The following is a 19936-nucleotide window of genomic DNA, read 5'->3' as shown; positions in this document are numbered from 1 at the left end:
GTGGCTCTTTGGCCCCTTGAGTGTGGCTCTTCCACAAAATACCACGGTCTTGGTGAGTCTGTTTTGTAGAAGTGGTGTTAGAAAAAGTTTAAGTTTAAAAAACTTGGCTCTCAAAAGAAATTTCAATCATTGTACTGTTGATATTTGGCTCTGTGGCTAATGAGTTTGCTGATCACTGAGATAGAAGATTCAAATCTAACAAGGTTCACTCATATGGCTGTTGGTAGAAGGTCTCTGGTTCCTTACCTGGAGAAGGTCTCTGGCTTTTCAAGAGATCTTTGGACCTGTCTTTATAGGTCTACCTGAGTGTCTTTAAGACATGGTAGCTAGCTTCCGCCTGTGATGAGACACACACACAGGCCTCTGTGATTTTTATGATCTTCCCTCATGAGCTGTATTATTTTACCACTTTCTGTATACTGGAAGTGAGTACAAATATAGCCCATACTGTAGAGAAGGGAATCAGGACTCACCGTTTGAGGAGAGGAGTATCAATTTTGGACATACCTTAAAACCATCACAAAAAGTTATGCTTCCCTGTCACCTTGCTTCTTCAAGAAGCTTTTGAATCCAGAGACAACTTACTGTTAACAGAAAGAAAGTTATTTTTGAAGTATTTTCTTTGAAGCAAATAGCTTAGTAATCAGCTTTAAGTATTTCACGTGTAGTCTTTGGTGAATTAATTTTGTTAGAATATAATGTTAACAAGGCCAACGTCAGGAGGGCCTAAGTTCAAACTAGTTAATGTTTCTGTGGTTCCCACATTTTAAAGGGACCTGGTACTCCAAGCAGCCATTATATAAAAGCTAGTTATCAGTTTCACTGAAGAGGGAATGCTGGGGGAAAAGTAAGTGGAATGACTGGCTCAGTGCAAATTCATGATATAAAAAGTTGAAGATAACATATTTTACGAAAGACGAGTGGGTAGCATGATCAGTCATGGAGAGCACATGTATTAACTCCTTTCTTGTGTATGAGGAAATGCAGTCTAGAAGGGAAGGTGTGAGGTAGCATAACTCCCAGCTTGAGTTTTTCTTTCTGTATCATATTCTGTGCACACAATGTTTAAGACAGTTTCTTTTCAAAGAATATAAACACAAACAAAAGAAGCCAGGTGCAAAAGAATCACATGTTTCCATTCATTTAAAGTTCAAAAACAGGCATAACTTAGCCATATGGCTTAGAGATATGTGGCAGTTCTATCTGTCCATCGAAATCTGTTCTTTCTTTCTTCCATAGCAATAGAATTGTGGTTGGGCACATGACTTCCCACTTACACCTCATTTCCCGCCTTTTTTGCAGTTGGGTATGCACATGTGGTTCAGTTTTCTTCACTGGTATGGGAGGAATTGTTGTGTGCCACTTCTATATCTGGTTTGTAAAGCTATTCATACATGCTTCTCCGTGCTCTTATCTTCCTCTGTGGGTTAGAATGCAATCATCACAGCAATATTGAAGCCACCATCAGCCTCAGATTCTTAACAATATTGACCTCTGACAACACATAATTCTCCCCCAACAGAGAATTAAATTTTTGTTGTATTTAAGCCATTATATTCTTTTTGTTACATTAGTTTAACATGCTATAACTATAATATGACATTCACATAAATGGTAAAAATTTAAAGAAAGCAAGGAAATTATTATAAAAGTCAGAAGAGTGACTGACCTCGAGTGGAAGGAAGAGGATGTGATTCCTACAAGTAGAATTTTTGAGTTAAAATGTGTAAGTATTTTTAAATTTTAATAGAATATTCCTAAATTGCACAGGTGGGCAGAGCCAGTGTACACTTTCATCACTAGCAGGACAGTATTCATTTCCTACATCTTTCTTTGCTATTATCAAGTATTATTGTTAAAGTTAATCTTTGCCTCAAATTGTAAAAACATTCTATCTCATGTTAATATTTTAAATTGTAGAACTGATATATTTAAAAACATTTTACTACCGAAACCAGTTTGGCTCAGTGGATAGAGCATCGGCCTGCGGGCCCCAGGTTTGATTCCAGTCAAGGACATGTGCCTTAGTTGGGGGCACACTCCCAGTGGGGGGTGTGCAGGAGGCAGCTGATCGATATTTCTAACTCTCTGTCCCTCTCCCTTCCTCTCTGTAAAAAATAAATAAATAAACAAACAAACAAATAAATAAATAAATAAAACCAAACTAAAACAAAACAAAACATTTTACCACTCCTACAATTATTTTTATTGTACCCATATACTTTTTCTTTAAAAATTTTTAGTTGTAAATATGCAAGTAAAGTATTGATGTAGTCTTATTATCTTTAGTGTTTTAATTTCTTATAATCACCTCCCAAGCCTATTCACTATTTAATAATCACTACTACCAATTTGGTATATACCTGCTCAGAATTTCCTAAGTTTTATTCCTATGAGTATGTATGCTTAGAAATGCATTTTATTTACATAAATGTTATCATTTGGTACTAGAGGCCCAGTGCATGAAATTACACTTGGGGGGGAGGGGATCCTGATCCTCTCACAGTCCGGGAACCCTTGGGGGATGTCTGACTGATGGCTTAGGACCTCTCTGCGCACACTCACTTGTGCGCTGCAGCTCCCGGCTCCCCCACGTCTCCCAGTCTCTGAGTCTCTGGGTGCCTTTCTCTACAGTCCAGACTCCACCCATATGAGCCTGGGTCCACAGGGTTTTGGACAGGGCTGGGATTCAGTGCAGTTGGAACTGGGGTTCAATGGAGTTGGAGGCTTCCCTTCCCCTCCCGCCAGCCTGGCACTTGGCTACCCTTCCTCTCTGCGCGAGCGTCTCCCTACCTCAGCGCTTTGCAGCTCCTGATCTGGTCTGTGAGCCTCTCTCCTTCTTTCTAATTGTAGATTTCCTGCCCAGCCAGCTTTCCTGTGGTTTTGGATGATGTTTGTTCTGTCTTTTAGTTGTTCTTTTGAAATTGTTGTGCGAGGTGGCAGTTTAGGTGCTTACTTAGGTTGTTATCTTGGTTTTCCTCCGATTAGATGGTATTTTAAATTCTGTTCTTCCCTAACCTGCCCACTACTATTTAATTTTGGGGGTTTTCTTCTACCTGCTGCATGTGTTTTCTGTTCAGGATTTATAGGTGCATTCAGTGCGAGAGACCCAGTGGAGTGTGCTTTCTCCATGTTATCAGAATCAGGAAGTACTTCATTTTTATATAGTGCAATTTAACACTTTAAAAAATTAGTTTCTAGAAGCTTTATTGTTTTGTGTTTTTTTTAAGGAAGCTTACTCTTTTTTTGATTTTTTTATTTAATATATTTTATTGATTTTTCACAGAGAGGATGGGAGAGAGATAGAGAGCTAGAAACGTCGATGAGAGAGAAACATCGACCAGCTGCCTCTTGCACACCCCCCACCGGGGATGTGCCCGCAACCAAGGTACATGCCCTTGACCAGAATCGAACCCGGGACCTTTCAGTCCGCAGACCGACGCTCTACCACTGAGCCAAACTGGTTTCGGCTAGAAGCTTTATTGTTTTGCCTTTCAATTTATATTCATTGTCTGGATGACTTCATTTTTTCTTTGTTTATTCTGAGTATTGTTATGATCTGGGCTTATATATATTTATTTCAGCTCATTACAGCCATTCTCTTTGAGGCAGGAGCTCTTTTCAGTTGGCTTCTATGGCCTTCCAGCATGACTCCAGTAGCCTTTGATGGCATTCTGGATTTTCCATTAAGTTCTTACACAACAAAATGTCCTAAGCTATTCTTTACATTGTCTGACTCAGAGTAGGAATAGAACATTTTTAAGGACTTACGGTTCATTTTAATGAAAAATGATATTTAGATGTTATACTATAGGCAGTGGAAATATTCGTTGCTACAGGGTTGCCCTTAATTCTCTTTTTGGATTTTTTTTTTCTTCAATTATAAAAGCAATCCGTTTTCTCTAGAACATTTGAAAGTATAGATATATAAGGATATTAAAATTATCCCTTATTTTCCACTTAGAATTTTGGCTTTTGAAACTAGAAAACTAGTTTTTAAAACGAGAGCTATCAGATATTCCAAATTCTTATTTGAACTTCCTCATTTTGTGTTTTTATTTTTTTATTTTTATCACTTTCAGAAGATCAGAGACTTGAGGCACTCTGGATGTTTATAAACCCTCCAAAATTAATAATAAAACAGCTTGCTTATTGGAGGGATCACTTTATAAATTATATAAATGACTACCCACCATGTTGTACACTGATGTTAATATGAAATAATGTTGAATGTCAACTGTACCTGAAAAATAAAAAAGTATTGAAGATCTTATTTCTAAAATATTCAAATTGACTGAACTTAATTAATTCAAACATATTGAATTCAATGAGAAAAGAAAACACCCCACCAGAATTGAATGTTCTCTTCTGAGAGTGATGATAGATAAATTTAGAAGTTTCCTCTGTAATAAAATATATAGAGAAATAAAACTAAGAAAAAAAAGAGACAAAGAATTATACATCAGTTGCAACATTTGTTTCAATGTAAACTTTAGAAGAGATTGACAAGCAATTTAGAAGCATGATAAACTATAATGAAGTCCCATTTTTATATTTACTAGAACTTGGTAATAAATGATGCTGTTAACCAGGTTGTGAAATATAAAAACAATGTCAGGTTTGGGGTAAATAATGAGGTAAAAATCAAGCAAACAACTTTATTTTATTGAGATGCTAGAGGCCCGGTGCTCGAAATTCGTGTGCTGGGGGGGTGGTTTTCCCTCAGCTCCGCCTGTGCCCTCTGGCAGTCTGGAAGCCCTTGAGGAATGTTCAACTGCTGTGGAAGTGGGAGAGGCTCCTGCCACCACTGCTGCACCCGCCAGCCATGAGCCTGGCTTCTGGCTGAGTGGCACTCCCCCTGTGGCAAGGCACTGATCACCAGGGAGCAGCTCCTGCGGTGAGCATCTGTCCCCAGTAGTCAGAGCGCATCATAGTGACTGGTAGTTTTGCTGTTTGGTCAATTTGCATATTAGCCTTTTATTATATAGGATAGCTCACATATCATAAAATTCACCCTTTAAAAGTATACAGTTCAGTGCTTTTAAATTTTTTTCTTTAATCCTCACCCGTGGATATGTTTTTTATTGATTTTTAGAGAGTGAGGAAGTGAGGGGGAGAGGGAGAGAAACATCAATGAGAAAGAAAAGCAATGATCAGTTGCCTCCCTTATGTATGCTCTCTAAACCAAAATTCATAGTACTCTCATTATATAACTTCAGTGATGGATAACGTTGTAGTACTAAGATCTTATTTTGTAATACTTATATTGCTGGGTTGCTTACCATCTGTAAACAAGGTTACTGAATGTTGACACATAATACTTCCTTTTTCCCTTTTAGTGTTCTTATTCTACTGAAAATGTGGCTTCTAAAGTATTGTTTTCTTTTCAGAGAAACCATGCCAGATGGACCAACTGGATCGAATCCTTCTCTCTGGCATCTATAACGTACGCAAGGGGAAGACCCAGCTGCATAAGTGGGCTGAACGCCTAGTTGTTCTCTGTGGCACCTGCCTCATCGTTTCCTCAGTGAAGGATTGTCAAACTGGAAAGATGCACATTTTGCCTCTGGTCGGGGGAAAGGTAAGACAAAGATGAATTATTCTTCATTTGATCATCTTAGTTTTAAAAAATCATATATGCTTTTTCACATCTTTTAAAAGAAACAATATGAGCATTATTAATGCTTACATCACAAAATTTGTTTTTAAGAATTCTTAGGTTTAAGTGAAAAAAAAAAACAAAAACCTGAGGCTAATTTAAGCATCAACCAGATTTATTTACATTATAGACTTTCTGGGAGGTCTAAAGAATATACAGGCCCCAACTTCTATTGTGGAGTCCTTTGGAAGATACTCATGTCTCCACTGGTAGGCACTAGTAGCACCAAGAGCAGGCAGAAGAATCTAACACTAGAAGCTGCTTTTGGAAATTAGAAGTAGCTGCCATTATCCATCCCCAATATAGATTCTTTCCAGTTTCTACTCTCTCCCCTCTTAGACTAAGGTTCAGATTGTGGGGTGGTTCAAAAGTCTCCATCAAGCAGCCATGGAGACATGTCATTTTTTGCATCTGTACTAGAGAATTGCCCTTCAAAGGCAATCTGAATTTAAGAGAGCCTCCAGACAAAACGGCTGTAAATTCATGCTTTGAAACATCCAATCTGCATGTCTACACAGCAGTGGAGATAAAATATGCATAATAAAATAATAAATATATAAAAAGATATAGCTGGGCTTAAGAATATAGAATAAAAATTTAAGTTGTGAGTAGGTCTGAGTCTGAGGACCTGCTAGGCTCTGGGTTTGAAAGGTTGTGGCCACCCAGAAGTTCAGCTGTTGTAAGTATTTGGGTCTAAAAGTGCTCTGCTCATGATGGGGGACCTGGCACTCTTATTGCTTGAAGCCAGGAGGTGAGTAGCACTCTTTGTTCCTGAAATAAAACTAGAAAAAACACACTAAGAACCAAAAACAAAACAAAACAAAACAAAAAAACCCAACCAAAACTCTGTTAACCAGTCACTGGAACCAAGGCTGATTTCTATCTGTGGTCCCAAAGAAGTGAGAGGGCCCAGTTATATGGCTTGTGATCAGAAAACGATCAAGCTCCAACTGGCTTAATGAATGAATATGTGTAATTCCCGTATCAGCCACGGGGCAGGAACCCAACACTCCCAATATGAGACATGGTTCTGGCCTCGGGAATGAGTGAAGAAAGTAAGTAAAATTTCTTCAGAGGGAGAAAATGAGTGAGGGCAAGGTTGGGGATTAGTGGGGAAGAAACGTGAGACAAAGCAAGAAAGAAAAAAGAAACTTCCATTCAAGTAATTCTTGCCCATTCTCTCTCTTCCCTCGTAATAGAACAGAATTTTGTTTAGGATAGCAGTATGACCAAGATAAAAAACAAAACAAAACTATACCTCCCTTGCATATAGTGGTTGCTAGTAGATATAAACCAAAGTTTTCAGGTGGGGACTTTTGGGAAAACCCTTCAAAATGGACGGACATGAACGGCTTGACCCTTTACCCAACTTTGTCTTCCCAGCACAGTCCCCCAGTGTTGGAGGTAGAGCAGTCATACGGTGATTGAGAATGGCAAGCATTTGTGGAGTGTGATCATTTGGAAAGTAGAAAGCATTTGGGTCTCTGGTAGCATTGTAGATCTGCTGTACCAGTTATGGACTAACTCTGTATCTAATCCACTGTTTTACAACTTAATTAATTGATGTGCTGAAGAATTTCACAGATAAAAATATAAAAGAGCCCTTAAAGGAGGTGCTGGTACACATTAATAGGAGTTCCAGAGAAGAGAGTAGAGGAGAATTGAAAAGCAATAATGGTTGAAACTTTTCTGGAAGTAAAGACAAACTTGTGTGTTCAGATAAAAAATAAATAGTGTACCAAGTAGGATAAATAAAAATAAATCTACACTTAGGCACATTGCAGAACATGAAGGACAAAGAACAAATAATAAAAGCTTCCAGAGAGAATAAGATTAACTACAAGAATTGACAGGCCAATAAATTGTGTGGAAAACTACACAGTTGCTGAAAGAAAATAAATGTCAACCTGCGTTTTATAGCCAGCTGAGTTATCTTATGAGAGTCGAGGCAAAATAGGACATTTTCAGATAAAGACTAATACGCTGACATTCTCACCGGAAGAACTACTGAAGGATATACATCTTTTTTTTTTTTTTTTTTTTAATATATTTTATTGATTTTGTACAGAGAGGAAGGGAGAGAGATAGAGAGCTAGAAACATCGATGAGAGAAAGTCATCGATCAGCTGCATCTTGCACACCCCCCACTGGGGATATGCCCACAACTAAGGTACATGCCCTTGACCAGAATCGAACCCGGGTCCCTTCAGTCCCCAAGCCGACGCTCTATCCATTGAGCCAAACCGGTTTCGGCATGAAGGATATACTTCTAAAAAACAACCCCCTCCTGAAGAAAAAAAATGTAAAAGAAAAAAAAATAAAACAACAAAGGAAAGTAAATTTAAAGGGAAGATATTTGATATAAGAAACAATAAATGCAGAAATTGATAAATGTGGTGGTAAATATATTATAAAAATACTTTAAATTTTTACATTTTAATTAGGAAATTAAATTACCAGAGTGCAAACTACCCTGAACAATATTCAGGATGTGGTGGTGTGATGCAATCTTGGGATAAGAAGATAGAAACACCAAGTAGTTTTCATCGTTACTAGAAAAATTAAGTATGCTTTTAAAAATTTTAAGAATAAATACTAAAACTACAGGGGGAAAAGAGAATATAAAATATCTGTAATGTTAAAAGACAGGGAAAGAGTTGGAAAAAAGCAAAATAAATTGCATGGTAAGTTATCATAAGTTGTAATAGAAATAAATCCAAGTATATCAGTAATCACAATAATTGCAAATATCAGATTATAGTTAAGTCTTACTACTTGCTATTTAAAAGAGACACATAAAACTTAGAAGGTTGAACATGAAATGATGTAAAAATAACACTAGTCAAATAGCAACCAAAATAAAGTTGCTATGGTTATAGTAACATATAAAACATTTACATGAATATCTATATATAACAAAGAACTTGTATCCAGAATATATAAAGAACTTGAACATCACAGTAATAGACAAGTAACCTAGTAAAAAAACAGCTAAAGATTTAAACACACCCTTTACAAAAAAAAAAAAACTGATGGCAGATAAACACATGAAAAGATTCTCAACATCATTAGTTATTAGAGAAGTGCTGATTAAAATCACAGTTAGATACACTAGAATGACTAAAATAAAAAGACTGATGAATACCTAGTTTAGCAAAGATGGGGAGGGCCACCTGGAGGGGCAAACAGGCTTTACTAGAGGACAGGCTGTAAATGGACCACCAGCATCCTTTGGGTCTGAGGAGGGAGTGGTCAGTTGCTGGAATAGCATTCATAAGCCAGGTCAGGGGGTCTGAGAGAAGCCATCGTTGGTTGGGTTGAGGTTGGTGGGGACAATCCAAAGAACACTCAGAAGGACCCATTGAAATTGGCTTTTAAATTCCCTTTAAGATTTGCTGGGCCCAGAGACTGTGGAGTAAAACAGATTTTGACTGCTAGCCTAATCAGAACCTTTGGGCTTTTCGTTTTCCTGTCCCTCCTCTCTTTCCACTTCAACCCTGGGGAGGGAGACAGAAATGGCATGTAGCGCAGCCCCTGGTAAGTAAGGGAGGAGGTGAGTCCACAGAGCAGGCCAGGGCACCCCTTGCAGGCAGGCAGCTACTCCAGTGTGCCCAGGTGTTGAAGGAAGGGTTGGAGCAGTCTAACATCTGAAGTAGAATCTTTGCCTCTTAAGTGCTTATATTTGCTGTTGCTGCTTCTCCCTCAGGTTTCCTCTCTTGCTCCTTGTCCCCCCTTAGGGTCATTCTTCACAGGTTATTTCCTCAAAGAATCCTTCCTTTGACTTCCTAGTCATCATTCAGACCACCCTTCCTATTCCCTCCAAGCCCTTACCCTACTCTATTTTTCTTTATGTTATTCGTTACATATCATGTCATGCTGTATCATGCCACAGTTTTGGTGTTAGAGTGTTTGTCCCCTTTCAAATATAAACTCCATTGAGAGCAGGAAGGGGCTTTGTTGTTTTTTCCCTGTTGTGTCTCCAGCACTCAGAATAACAGAATATATTTATTCAACAAATACTTGTTATCAAATTCAGACTTATTTAAAGAATCATAAATAAATTTACTCATGGTTATGCACTGAGTTCTACTCTTTCCACATACTTGTTAAATAACTATCCTTTTTATAAACAGTTTTATTGAGATATAATTAACATACCATACAATTCTCCCATTTAAAGTCCTGGCTTGGTAGCTCAGCTGGTTAGAGCGTTGTCCTGAAACACCAAGGTTGTGGGTTTGATCCATGTAAGGGCACATACAAGAATCAAGTAATCATTTGGCTGGTGTGGCTCAGTGATTGAGCATTGACCTGTGAATCAGAAGGACACAGTTCGTTTCCCAGTCAGGGTACATGCCCGGATTATGGGCTTGATCCCCAGTAGGGGGCATGCAGGAAGCAGCCTTTTGATGATTCTCTCTCATCATTGATGTTTTGATCTCTCTCCCTCTTCCTTCCTCTCTGAAATCAATAATAATAATAATAATAATAATAATAATAATAATTAATAATAATAATAATAAAATATCATAGCCTTAGCTGGTTTGGCTCAGTGAATAGAGTATCAGCCTGCAGACTGAAGGATCCCAGGTTTAATTCTGGTCAGGGCACAGTTGCGGGCTCAATCCCCCAGTGTGTGTGTGGGGGGTGTAGGAGGCAGCCGATTAATGATTTTCTCTCATTATTGATATTTCTATCTCATTCTCCCTCTCTCTCTCTCTCTGAAATCTATAAAAATACCAAAAAAGTAAACATCAATTATATGTGTGTGTGTGTGTGTATGAATCAACCAATAAAAGCATAACTAAGTGGAACAAATTGATTTCTCTGTCTCTCTCAAATCAATAAATTAAAAATTAAAGTGTACAATTTAATGTCTTTTAATGTACTTGAGTCATACAGCCATTATCACAATCAATTTTCGAATATTTTCATGACTTTGAAAAAGGAAACCAACCCTCATTAGCCATAATTTTCCCAGCCCTAGTCACCTACTCATCTCATTTCTGTCTCTACTGATATGCTGATTCTGGACACTTCAGATAAATGGCATCATACCATGTATGGTTCTTTGTGACTGGTTTCTTTTACTTAGCATAATGTTTTCAAGGTTTATACATGTTGTAATGTATATCAATATTTTATTCCTGTTCATTGCTGAATAAATATTTCACTATGGGTATGCTACATTTTTACACGTTTACCTATTAATGGACATTTAGATTGTTTCCACTTTTATGAATAATGCTGCTATAATTTATGTAGAAGTTTTTGTATGGATGTATGTTTTCAGTTCCCTTGGGTCTATACTTAGATGTGGGATTGCTGGACCATATACTTACTCTATGTTTAATTTTTTGAGGAATTACCGGATTGTTTTCCAAAGTAGTTGAACCATTTTGTATTCTCACCAGCAGTGTATGATGGTTCCAATGTCTTGTTGTATTTGTTACCCAACACTTATTACCTGCCTTTTTTATTTTAGCCATCCTAGTGGATGTAACGTTTTGATTTGTATTTATCTAATAACTAATGACATGGACATCATTTCATGTGTTGATTGGCCATTTCTCTATAGTTTTTGGAGAAATGTTTTTCAGATCCTTTGCCTATTTAAAAAAAATTGAGTTATTATCTTGTTATTGTCCTTTGCTTTTTGACTAGGATTTTTAAAAAATGGATTCTGGTTTTCTTTTCCGTTCTTCTTCAGGTAGAAGAAGTGAAGCGAAGGCAGTACTCCCTGGCATTCAGCTCAGCTGGAGCCCAGGCTCAGACCTATCATGTCAGCTTTGAGACTTTGGCTGAGTACCAGAGATGGCAACGGCAAGCATCCAAGGTGATAAGATGTCAAATGTCATGATGTGGCGAAGCTACACTTAATCCCAAGAGAGTGAATTATAATTCTTACACATTTTATTGTAGGCCTTTTTGAGTATATAATGAATGAAATAAAGGAATTATTGTCAGGTCTTTAACTTATTTATATTTGGATAGTACAGAATGCTTTCAAAAGTATTTTAAGGTGCATTTATCTTTTATGACATTTCTGTGCGGAGGGTAAGGCCTTGAAGGAATGAGATTCAAATGACTTTCCCTGGACTGTAGTCGTTGGTGATGGATGGAATCATTCCTTAACTGATAGCCTAGTTTCCTTGGTGCGTTTACATTCAGCACAGGTTTGTGAACCACTTCAGATTTGAACTTATGATGGGATCCTGCCACAAACCGTTATTCCTGTATGGTGAGGATAATTAGCTTTGCAGCGTAATTTCTACTTTTTTATCCCGTAATGACAAGTGCTCTAAAGTTGTATTGCAATTTCTAAATCCTCCTGTTTGCAGAATTTTAATACATTTTTCTTTGTGGAACTAAGTAATTGCATAAAGGGTTGTCTCAATATAATGACCTGTCATCAGAATATGAATAATTTCTCCAGTGGTATTTTGTTTTGTTTTTTTAAGACCCATTTTTCAGAACCCATGTTTTATTAGCATACTATTGTAGAAATATAAATCTCATTTTTGTTTTACTGGATTTTCTGTACTTATATTGTGTAATAAAATCTGGTTGGTATAAATCTAGTTTCAATTTTTAGCAGCTATTGCATTCTTCTGCCCTGAGAAGTTAATATTTTTTGAGCATCTTTTGAATGCTAAGCAGTGTGCTGTGTGCTTGGTTATTTGATTTTATCTTCACTAGTGCAGATGAAGAAACCGAAGTAGCACAGTCCATGTAGCTATAGAAGGACATTAATATCTCACTGCCTCCCAAAGTTTCGTAGTTAGTTTGAATCATTTTAACTTCTTTCATGAAATGTTACTTTTCCATCTTTATGATTTATATTTTTAATCTTTTGCTTATAGACACTTTATAGCATGCCTTTGTGTATTCCTAGCAGCTTATGGTTTTAGGAAAAGTAAATGTTAACTGGTTTTTATTAATGAATAATTAGATCTCATTACCTTTTTTTTCTCCTCATCTTTTTAACCCGGGCCTTTTTGTGTAAATGCCATTCCATACTGTGCTGGGCGGAGAGCATTCGGTCCTAGCTCAGATGGCTCTTCTCTTTGTCCTGATTCAGGTGGTGTCCCAGCGAATCAGCACTGTCGACCTCTCATGTTACAGCCTTGAGGAGGTTCCTGAGCATCTCTTCTACAGTCAAGATATCACCTACCTCAACTTGCGACATAACTTCATGCAATTAGAAAGGCCAGGGGGCCTTGACACTCTTTACAAGTATGTGGAGAACAGGTTTTCGGACTAACTTATTAAAAATGAATCATAATCAATATTTTAGTGGTTTTACTTAGGAGTGAGTATACTTACCATCATCTATGTATTTTCTATTTTTGAAGAGGAAGTAAAAATTTTTTATACAATTTTCGCCTTTTCCTTTCCCCTTTTACAAAACAGAAAATAGATGCAAAATTTCTGTTACAAAGGCAACATTGAGCTGCCATTCATCTATAATAGATTATCTTGTTGAGTTACTGATGGTGATGTAGCCAGGGTAAATTGAGAGATTCAGTTTATGGAAGTTTTTGAATCAAAAGTATCAAATGCAAATGACTTAAAGGAAGTAAGCCTAATTTAAAGAATTCCACTCCCAGGTTAGGGCTTTTATTTTTTCTTTGTATGTGCTACTGCTGACTCTAGCCTTTTATTAGCTATGAAACTTACCTCTTCTAATAAGGAACTATTTCACTCTTAAAGGACTATAGTATGATCCATATATTTTCCATCTCCTTTGTTAGAATACGTTTTTTAAAATATATTTTATTTTATTTTTTTTACAGAGAGGAAAGGAGAGAGATAGAGAACTAGAAACATCTATCAGCTGCCTTCTGCACACTGCTAATGGAGATGTGCCTGAAACTGAGGTACATGCTCTTGACTGGAATCGAACTTGGGACTCTTTGAGTTTGCAGGCTGACGCTCTATCCACTGAGCCAAACTGGTCAGGGCAAGAATACATTTTCAATTCCCAGTCTCCACTCATGTCACCTCCCTCTTTCCTTTGAAAATGGGTGACAGTGAATAAATATAGTATAAGTCAGTGGTCTGCAAACTGCGGCCACTGGTATAAGTAATTGTCTGGGCTTCTTATGCGGAGGGGAGAAATTGGAAATTAAAGCAATCAAATTACATGGTGATTAAAAAGATAGTACACATTGAAGTGACATTTTACATCCTTAGTAACTGATATTTCTAGAATAAGTTACAGAAAGCTCTATGATTTTTATCTCATTTTACAAAGTTTTTCAAGTTTAAGCCTATGATTAGTAATGAGATCATTGTTTTAATAATATTAATATTTAAAAATAAAAACAAGCTATGATTTTAAGGTATTTAAAAAATAAAAACAACTATAAATGTTAAGGTGCCTTAACATTTCCTTCTGAGTTGCTATGAAAATAGGGTAAATCTAGTTTGAGGGTTGGGTAGGAATTCAGAAGTTAAAGCACCAAGGCCACAATTAGTATTCAATGTCAGTACAATTAGAAATCAAGAGTGAGCCCTGGCCTGTTTCCTCAGTGATTGAGCATCAGCCCTGAAGGATCGTGGGTTCAATTCCTGTCAGCTGCAGGCTTGATTCCGGCTTTAGACGGGGCACACATGAGAGGCAACCAATCGATGTGTCTCTCTCACATTGATGTTTATCTCTCTGTCTTTCCCCCTTCCTTTCATTCTCTCTAAAAAAAAATCAATGGAGCCAAAACCGGTTTGGCTCAATGGATAGAGCGTCGGCTTGGGGACTGAAAGGTCCCAGGTTTGATTCCGGTCAAAGGCATGTACCTTGGTTGCGGGCATATCCCCAGTGGGGGGTGTGCAAGAGGCAGCTGATCGAAGACTCTCTCTCATCGATGTTTCTAACTAGTATCTCTCTTCCTTCCTCTCTGTACAAAATCAATAAAATATATTAAAATAAGTAAATAAATAAATTAAAATAAAAAAATCAATGGAGAAAATATCCTTAGGTGAGGATTAACAAAACAAAAACAGAAATCAAGAGTTGAAAATTTGGAAGAGGAGTATTAGTGTGAGATACAAAGATTCAAATCTGGAAGCAGGTGATACAGAGCTTCATCATGGAGAACACTCCCTCAGCCTTACCATCTTATACCAGCATATAGTGAAGTGTGATACTACAAACGAGAATGACCATAGTGACTTCTGCGGATCCAATTTAGGATAATGCTATCTCTGGCTAAGACACTATAGATACTTTCACTTGTACCAACAAAATAGAAGCACTAGTAATTACTATTTTGTGTTGTATATCAAACCACATTACAGTAAAACTCCATAATATATATTATACATGACTTAAGCTTCATATAAGTGGTCCATTCATTTCAAGTGACTTTTGAACCACTATAATTTCAATATTAAAAAAAGTTGCTTATAAAGGGATTTAGTCTACATGTTAGCTATTCATGTTTCTATGAGTTGATTAATTGTTGCTAGGTCTTTGTTACATTGCATGTAGAAATTTAATAAAGGAAAAGATTTCAAGTATATTGGTATGACTTAATTGTACCAACATAAGCTTGTCTTCAAGATTTTTTACCTCCCATCACTAGACCTGGTTCCCTTGTAGCCTGGACTGAGCATTGGTCATCTTAGCATCTGTGCTGTGCACAGTTTGGCACATAGTGGGAGCTCAGTGAACATTTGTGGAACAAATTCTATGATGAGCATTTAAATAGGTTGCTTTCTCATTCAGTAGTACATATATGTAACTTGTGCTTTTGCTTTTTAGATTTTCTCATCTGAAGGGCCTGAACTTGTCCTATAATAAACTTGGGTTGTTTCCTGTATTGTTGTGTGAGATTTCTACCCTGACTGAGCTAAACCTTTCCTGTAATGGATTTCACGACCTGCCAAGTCAGATTGGCAATCTTCTAAAGTAAGCATCATGACTTTTCACTAGTTTCTTCATGTCCCTGGCAGAGTAAGTGACTGGTCTGGCTTTGGAATGAAGGCAGTATTATGTGCTCTCACAGTGAAATAAATCCTGCATTCTGTCAGCAGCAGTGAATCGCCTACAGCAGTGACTCTAGTGTCCCTCAGTTTCAACAACAGAGGCTCTGGCTATTTTTTATGTTGGAGGGACCATCAATGTCAGTTATGTTTAAGCCATCTTATTAATACATTTCTATGGATACTTAGGACATTTTATCATTTATTGGATTCATAAAAATTAGTGACATAAGTTAGAATCCATAATTCTAGTTCTGCCCATTCCAATTAAAACCTTTCATAAAGTAGACTTGTTTTGCTTCCTTCCTCTAGTCTTCAAACTCTCTGTCTTGATGGCAACTATCTGACTACTTTGCCTGAAGAATTGGGAAATCTGCAACAGCTTTCCTCCCTTGGAATTTCCTTCAACAACTTCAGTCAAATTCCCGAGGTGTATGAGAAACTCACCATGTTAGACAAAGTGGTTATGGCAGGAAATCGACTGGAAGTCCTAAACCTAGGGATGCTGAACAGGATGAGCCATATCAAACACGTAGATTTAAGGTAAGGTCACTTGTTACCATATCTCTGTTAGCTGGACCTCTGATGGACCTTTGGGTTTTATCTTTATAAAGACTTTAAAAAAACACACTAAAACATTAGGCTTTTAAAGCTATAGTTTCAAAGATATAACAAAGCTTCACCTTTCAGTCCATAGCAGAGATTATGAATGAGGTATAAGTGTTCCATGTGATAGAGACTTCAAATTGCCTCTGACAAAGGTTATTTAACTTACCTCCCAGCAACATTTTAGGAGAATTCTGATTGCCTCGCAGCCTTGTCGTTGTTGGATTTTAGCAGTCTTTTTCTTTCTTTCTTGCCAGTGCAGTAGATAGGAATAGTATTTCTTTGTGTTAATCAGTTTTTATGATTGAGGTTGAGTATCTTCTTTTTTTTTATTTTATTTTATATTTTTATTGATTTTTTACAGAGAGAAAGAGAGAGGAATAGAGAGTTAGAAACATCGATGAGAGAGAATCATAGATCAGCTGCCTCTTGCACCCCCCCCACCGGGGATGTGCCCGCAACCAATGTACATGCCCTTGACCGGAATCAAACCTGGGACCTTTCTGTCCGCAGACCGACGCTCTATCCACTGAGCCAAACCAGTTTCGGCTGAGTATCTTCTTAATGCTTATTGATTGGTAGTTTGTGTTTTTCTGTAAACTTGACCACTTTTTCTGTTGAATCATTGGGTTTCTTCTTGATATCCATTTATTATAATTAAAATGTTAAAAGGTTCTACTAATAATTTTTAAGAGTTCTATTTATAGTTATATTTTCCTAAAGGAAGCTGTAAAAGACACATAAGAGTTGTTCTGTCATTTACACTAAGCCTTTGATATCCTTATAAAGATATAGTAATAGAAAAAATGTATTGGAATACAAGAAAATGAGAACAGGCCTGAGTGCCTTAAATAATATACGTGTATAGACGAGAACCAAGAAGCCATTTTCTATAATTTGCCCTTGAACTATTCCATACAGTTACTGATGATTTTCCACTCCATTAATTAATGTAATGTGAATCTTAGCATTAGAGAGAACAGGCAGAGAAGGGAAGGGAGAAAGTGTGGTTGCTTCCTCTTGCTTTTGCCGTGGTCCTCCATGCTTGCTTTGCTACTCACTAACCCAGAAGGTTATGTTCATCTTCTGGTCCTTAGTTCTACTCCTTCGTCCCTAGCTAACTTTATTAGGTATTGGGGTGGAAGTTAACTAACTTTGTGGGGTCATGGTCCTTTTTTCCTTTCTCTTTATTTAACTTGATATGTATTTACCAGTCTGGATTATCTGACTTAAAATAAAGAACTTAAGGTACAGCTATCTGCAAAATACTTTGAGCTTCACTAAGTGTCAGATATTTACTAAATATTTAGACCTTTGCCAGTTTCTAATCTAAGACCTTATGCTGCCTCAGTTCTCGAATCAGAAGGTCTTCTCTTTTGATTGCCTTTAGTCATGTTACAGACGCTTAACTTAGTACCTTGCAAATGAGGCAAGTAGTAAAATTCTTAAGTTGTTTAGGAAGAGAAAGACATCATACCTCTCCTTTTTTTCTTTTGATAGCACATTTGGTAGATTTTATTTCTAATGATTTCCTTATTTTTCAATAAGGATGAACCATTTGAAAACCATGGTAATTGAAAATCTGGAGGGAAATAAATACATCACCCACATGGATTTGCGAGACAACCAGCTGACTGACTTAGATCTTAGCTCCTTCTGTAGCTTGGAGCAGCTGCATTGTGAACGGAACCAGCTGAGGGAGCTGACACTCAGTGGCTTCTCCCTTCGGACTCTCTATGCCAATTCCAACAGTGAGTTCTTTGCCCAGCCGTTTTTTTCCCTTACCCCTCTCATCAGAGCTTTCTAAGAACAATGGCATCTGTAGTGGTCCTCACACTCCCCTCTCACGCTCTCTGTGGAGTAGAATTTGAGGTTCATTGAGACCTAGCTTTGTCTTTTAAGTTTGCTATCAACACTTATGTGGTTGAAATATGCATAAAAAAGTCATTACAAGATGCTTTGAGCATCATTAAGTGCCAAATATTTACTAAATATTTAACCCTTTGCCAACTTCTAACCTAAAACCTTGTGCTGCCTCAGTTCTAGAAAGAGAAACTCCTTGTTTTGATAGCGATTTGCTCCAGGAATATTTTCCAATGTAAAAGACCTCTTATTTGTTGAGGTCATTTTTTAATGGAGAGTTCATCTTTACCAAAGAGTTTATAATTATTTTTTCTGTGTTTAAAGAAGTAAAGGAAAAGATGTTCAGTTTCACTAAGTGTCAGATGAATTAAAATTTAGATAATACCATTTTATACTCATCAAATAAAAAAGATAATGCTAAGTCCTATTGAAGATAGGGACAGGCAGCACTTTATACTGCCAGTCAGTGCGGTTGGTAAAACCGCCTTGGAGAGCAGTGTGCTGGCGTTAGGGAAGTTGAAGACACACATGGCCCTGCTTGGAATATCACCCAGAGACACTCATGTATAGAAGGAGATGTGCACAGAAATGCTTATCACAGCATTGTGCTTGTTATAGTGAAAAAAAATTAAAATATGACTATTAATAGGGAAACAGGAAAACTAAGCCATGACATATTTGTATACTAGAATATTGCACAGCAATGGAAACCAAGGTACTAAAGCTTTGTATGTTAATATGGATAAATCTCAGAAGCACTTTTGAGTTAAAGAAAGGAAGTGCATAATTATATGTACACTAAGATAGTTATTATCAAATTTTAAAACACATAAAAATGTTGTTTTCTTAGCTATAAGTATGCCATAACACTGAAAGAATCATGGGAATGATAAAAATCATATACAGGATGATGTTTACCTGGTATGTGGAGGGTTTCAATTCTTAATTAAAAAAGTAAAGCGCATTAGGCAGAATGTCAAAATTTGTTAAAAGCTACATGATAGATGAAAGGGAGTGTTCATTATTTTGTTGTCTTTTCTCTCTAAAATGCGTTATTAGGATAAAAGATAGTGAAGGAATTCTTTTGATGCCTTTAGATATGTTAAGGAAGCTTCAAATGATAGCTGAGATTAGGTCAGAATAGTGTCACAGCTGATGAGTTTTGTGCTGTTCATTTATCATGGAAATATTATTAGGACCATTTTCTATTCTTTTTTTTAAATATATTTTATTGATTTCTTACAGAGAGGAAGAGAGAGGGATAGAGAGTTAGAAACATCGATGAGAGAGAAACATCGATCAGCTGCCTCTTGCACACCCCCTTCCGGGGATGTGCCCGCAACCAAGGTACATGCCCTTGACTGGAATCGAACCCGGGACCTTTCAGTCCGCAAGTCGACGCTCTATCCACTGAGCCAAACAGGTTTTGGCCATTTTCTATTCTTAATGTATCTAAAGATCTGAATAACTGGCTCCTTTGAAAAAGACCTTATTGACATAGATGCAGTCCTTAGTAACCAAGATTCTATCACAGTACTGTGTTAAATGGTTTTTGTTTTTTTTTTTCGAACTTAGCTATTCTGTTTACAGAATCTTTAAATTCAACAAGCTAGAAGAATTCACATCAACACTTGCAGTTTTGATGCCTCAAGAGTAAAGGACTCAGCTTCAAAAAACAAGTTATCCAAATGATCAGTTACTATAGAAAAAGGCACTCAGCTTCAGTAGTCGTTAGGGATGTGCAAATTGAACACATGCACACATACCAGAGTGACACCACTGCACGCATACCGGAGGGACCTAAGAAGAGAGACTGAAAATACC

General features: G+C 37.1%; 1 protein-coding gene across 4 annotated transcripts in view; it reads left to right on the top strand.

Moving 5' to 3' along the window:
• Nucleotides 1–19936, top strand: part of PHLPP2 (PH domain and leucine rich repeat protein phosphatase 2) — a 66658-nt gene that overhangs the window by 29849 nt on the left and 16873 nt on the right. For all 4 annotated transcript variants that reach the window (XM_045582718.1, XM_045582719.1, XM_036441100.2 and 1 more), the window contains 6 exons: nucleotides 5391–5581; nucleotides 11370–11495; nucleotides 12741–12895; nucleotides 15423–15569; nucleotides 15956–16186; nucleotides 17798–18000. In XM_045582718.1, the coding sequence (XP_045438674.1) occupies nucleotides 5391–5581; nucleotides 11370–11495; nucleotides 12741–12895; nucleotides 15423–15569; nucleotides 15956–16186; nucleotides 17798–18000 (1053 nt within the window). The remainder of the gene's footprint in view (nucleotides 1–5390; nucleotides 5582–11369; nucleotides 11496–12740; nucleotides 12896–15422; nucleotides 15570–15955; nucleotides 16187–17797; nucleotides 18001–19936) is intronic.

Source organism: Pipistrellus kuhlii, unplaced genomic scaffold (genome assembly GCF_014108245.1).
Source record: "Pipistrellus kuhlii isolate mPipKuh1 unplaced genomic scaffold, mPipKuh1.p scaffold_m20_p_17, whole genome shotgun sequence".
NCBI classification, from domain to species: domain Eukaryota; kingdom Metazoa; phylum Chordata; class Mammalia; order Chiroptera; family Vespertilionidae; genus Pipistrellus; species Pipistrellus kuhlii.
The sequence above is the reverse complement of the archived record's forward strand: the minus strand, read 5'-3'. Positions and strand labels throughout refer to the sequence as shown.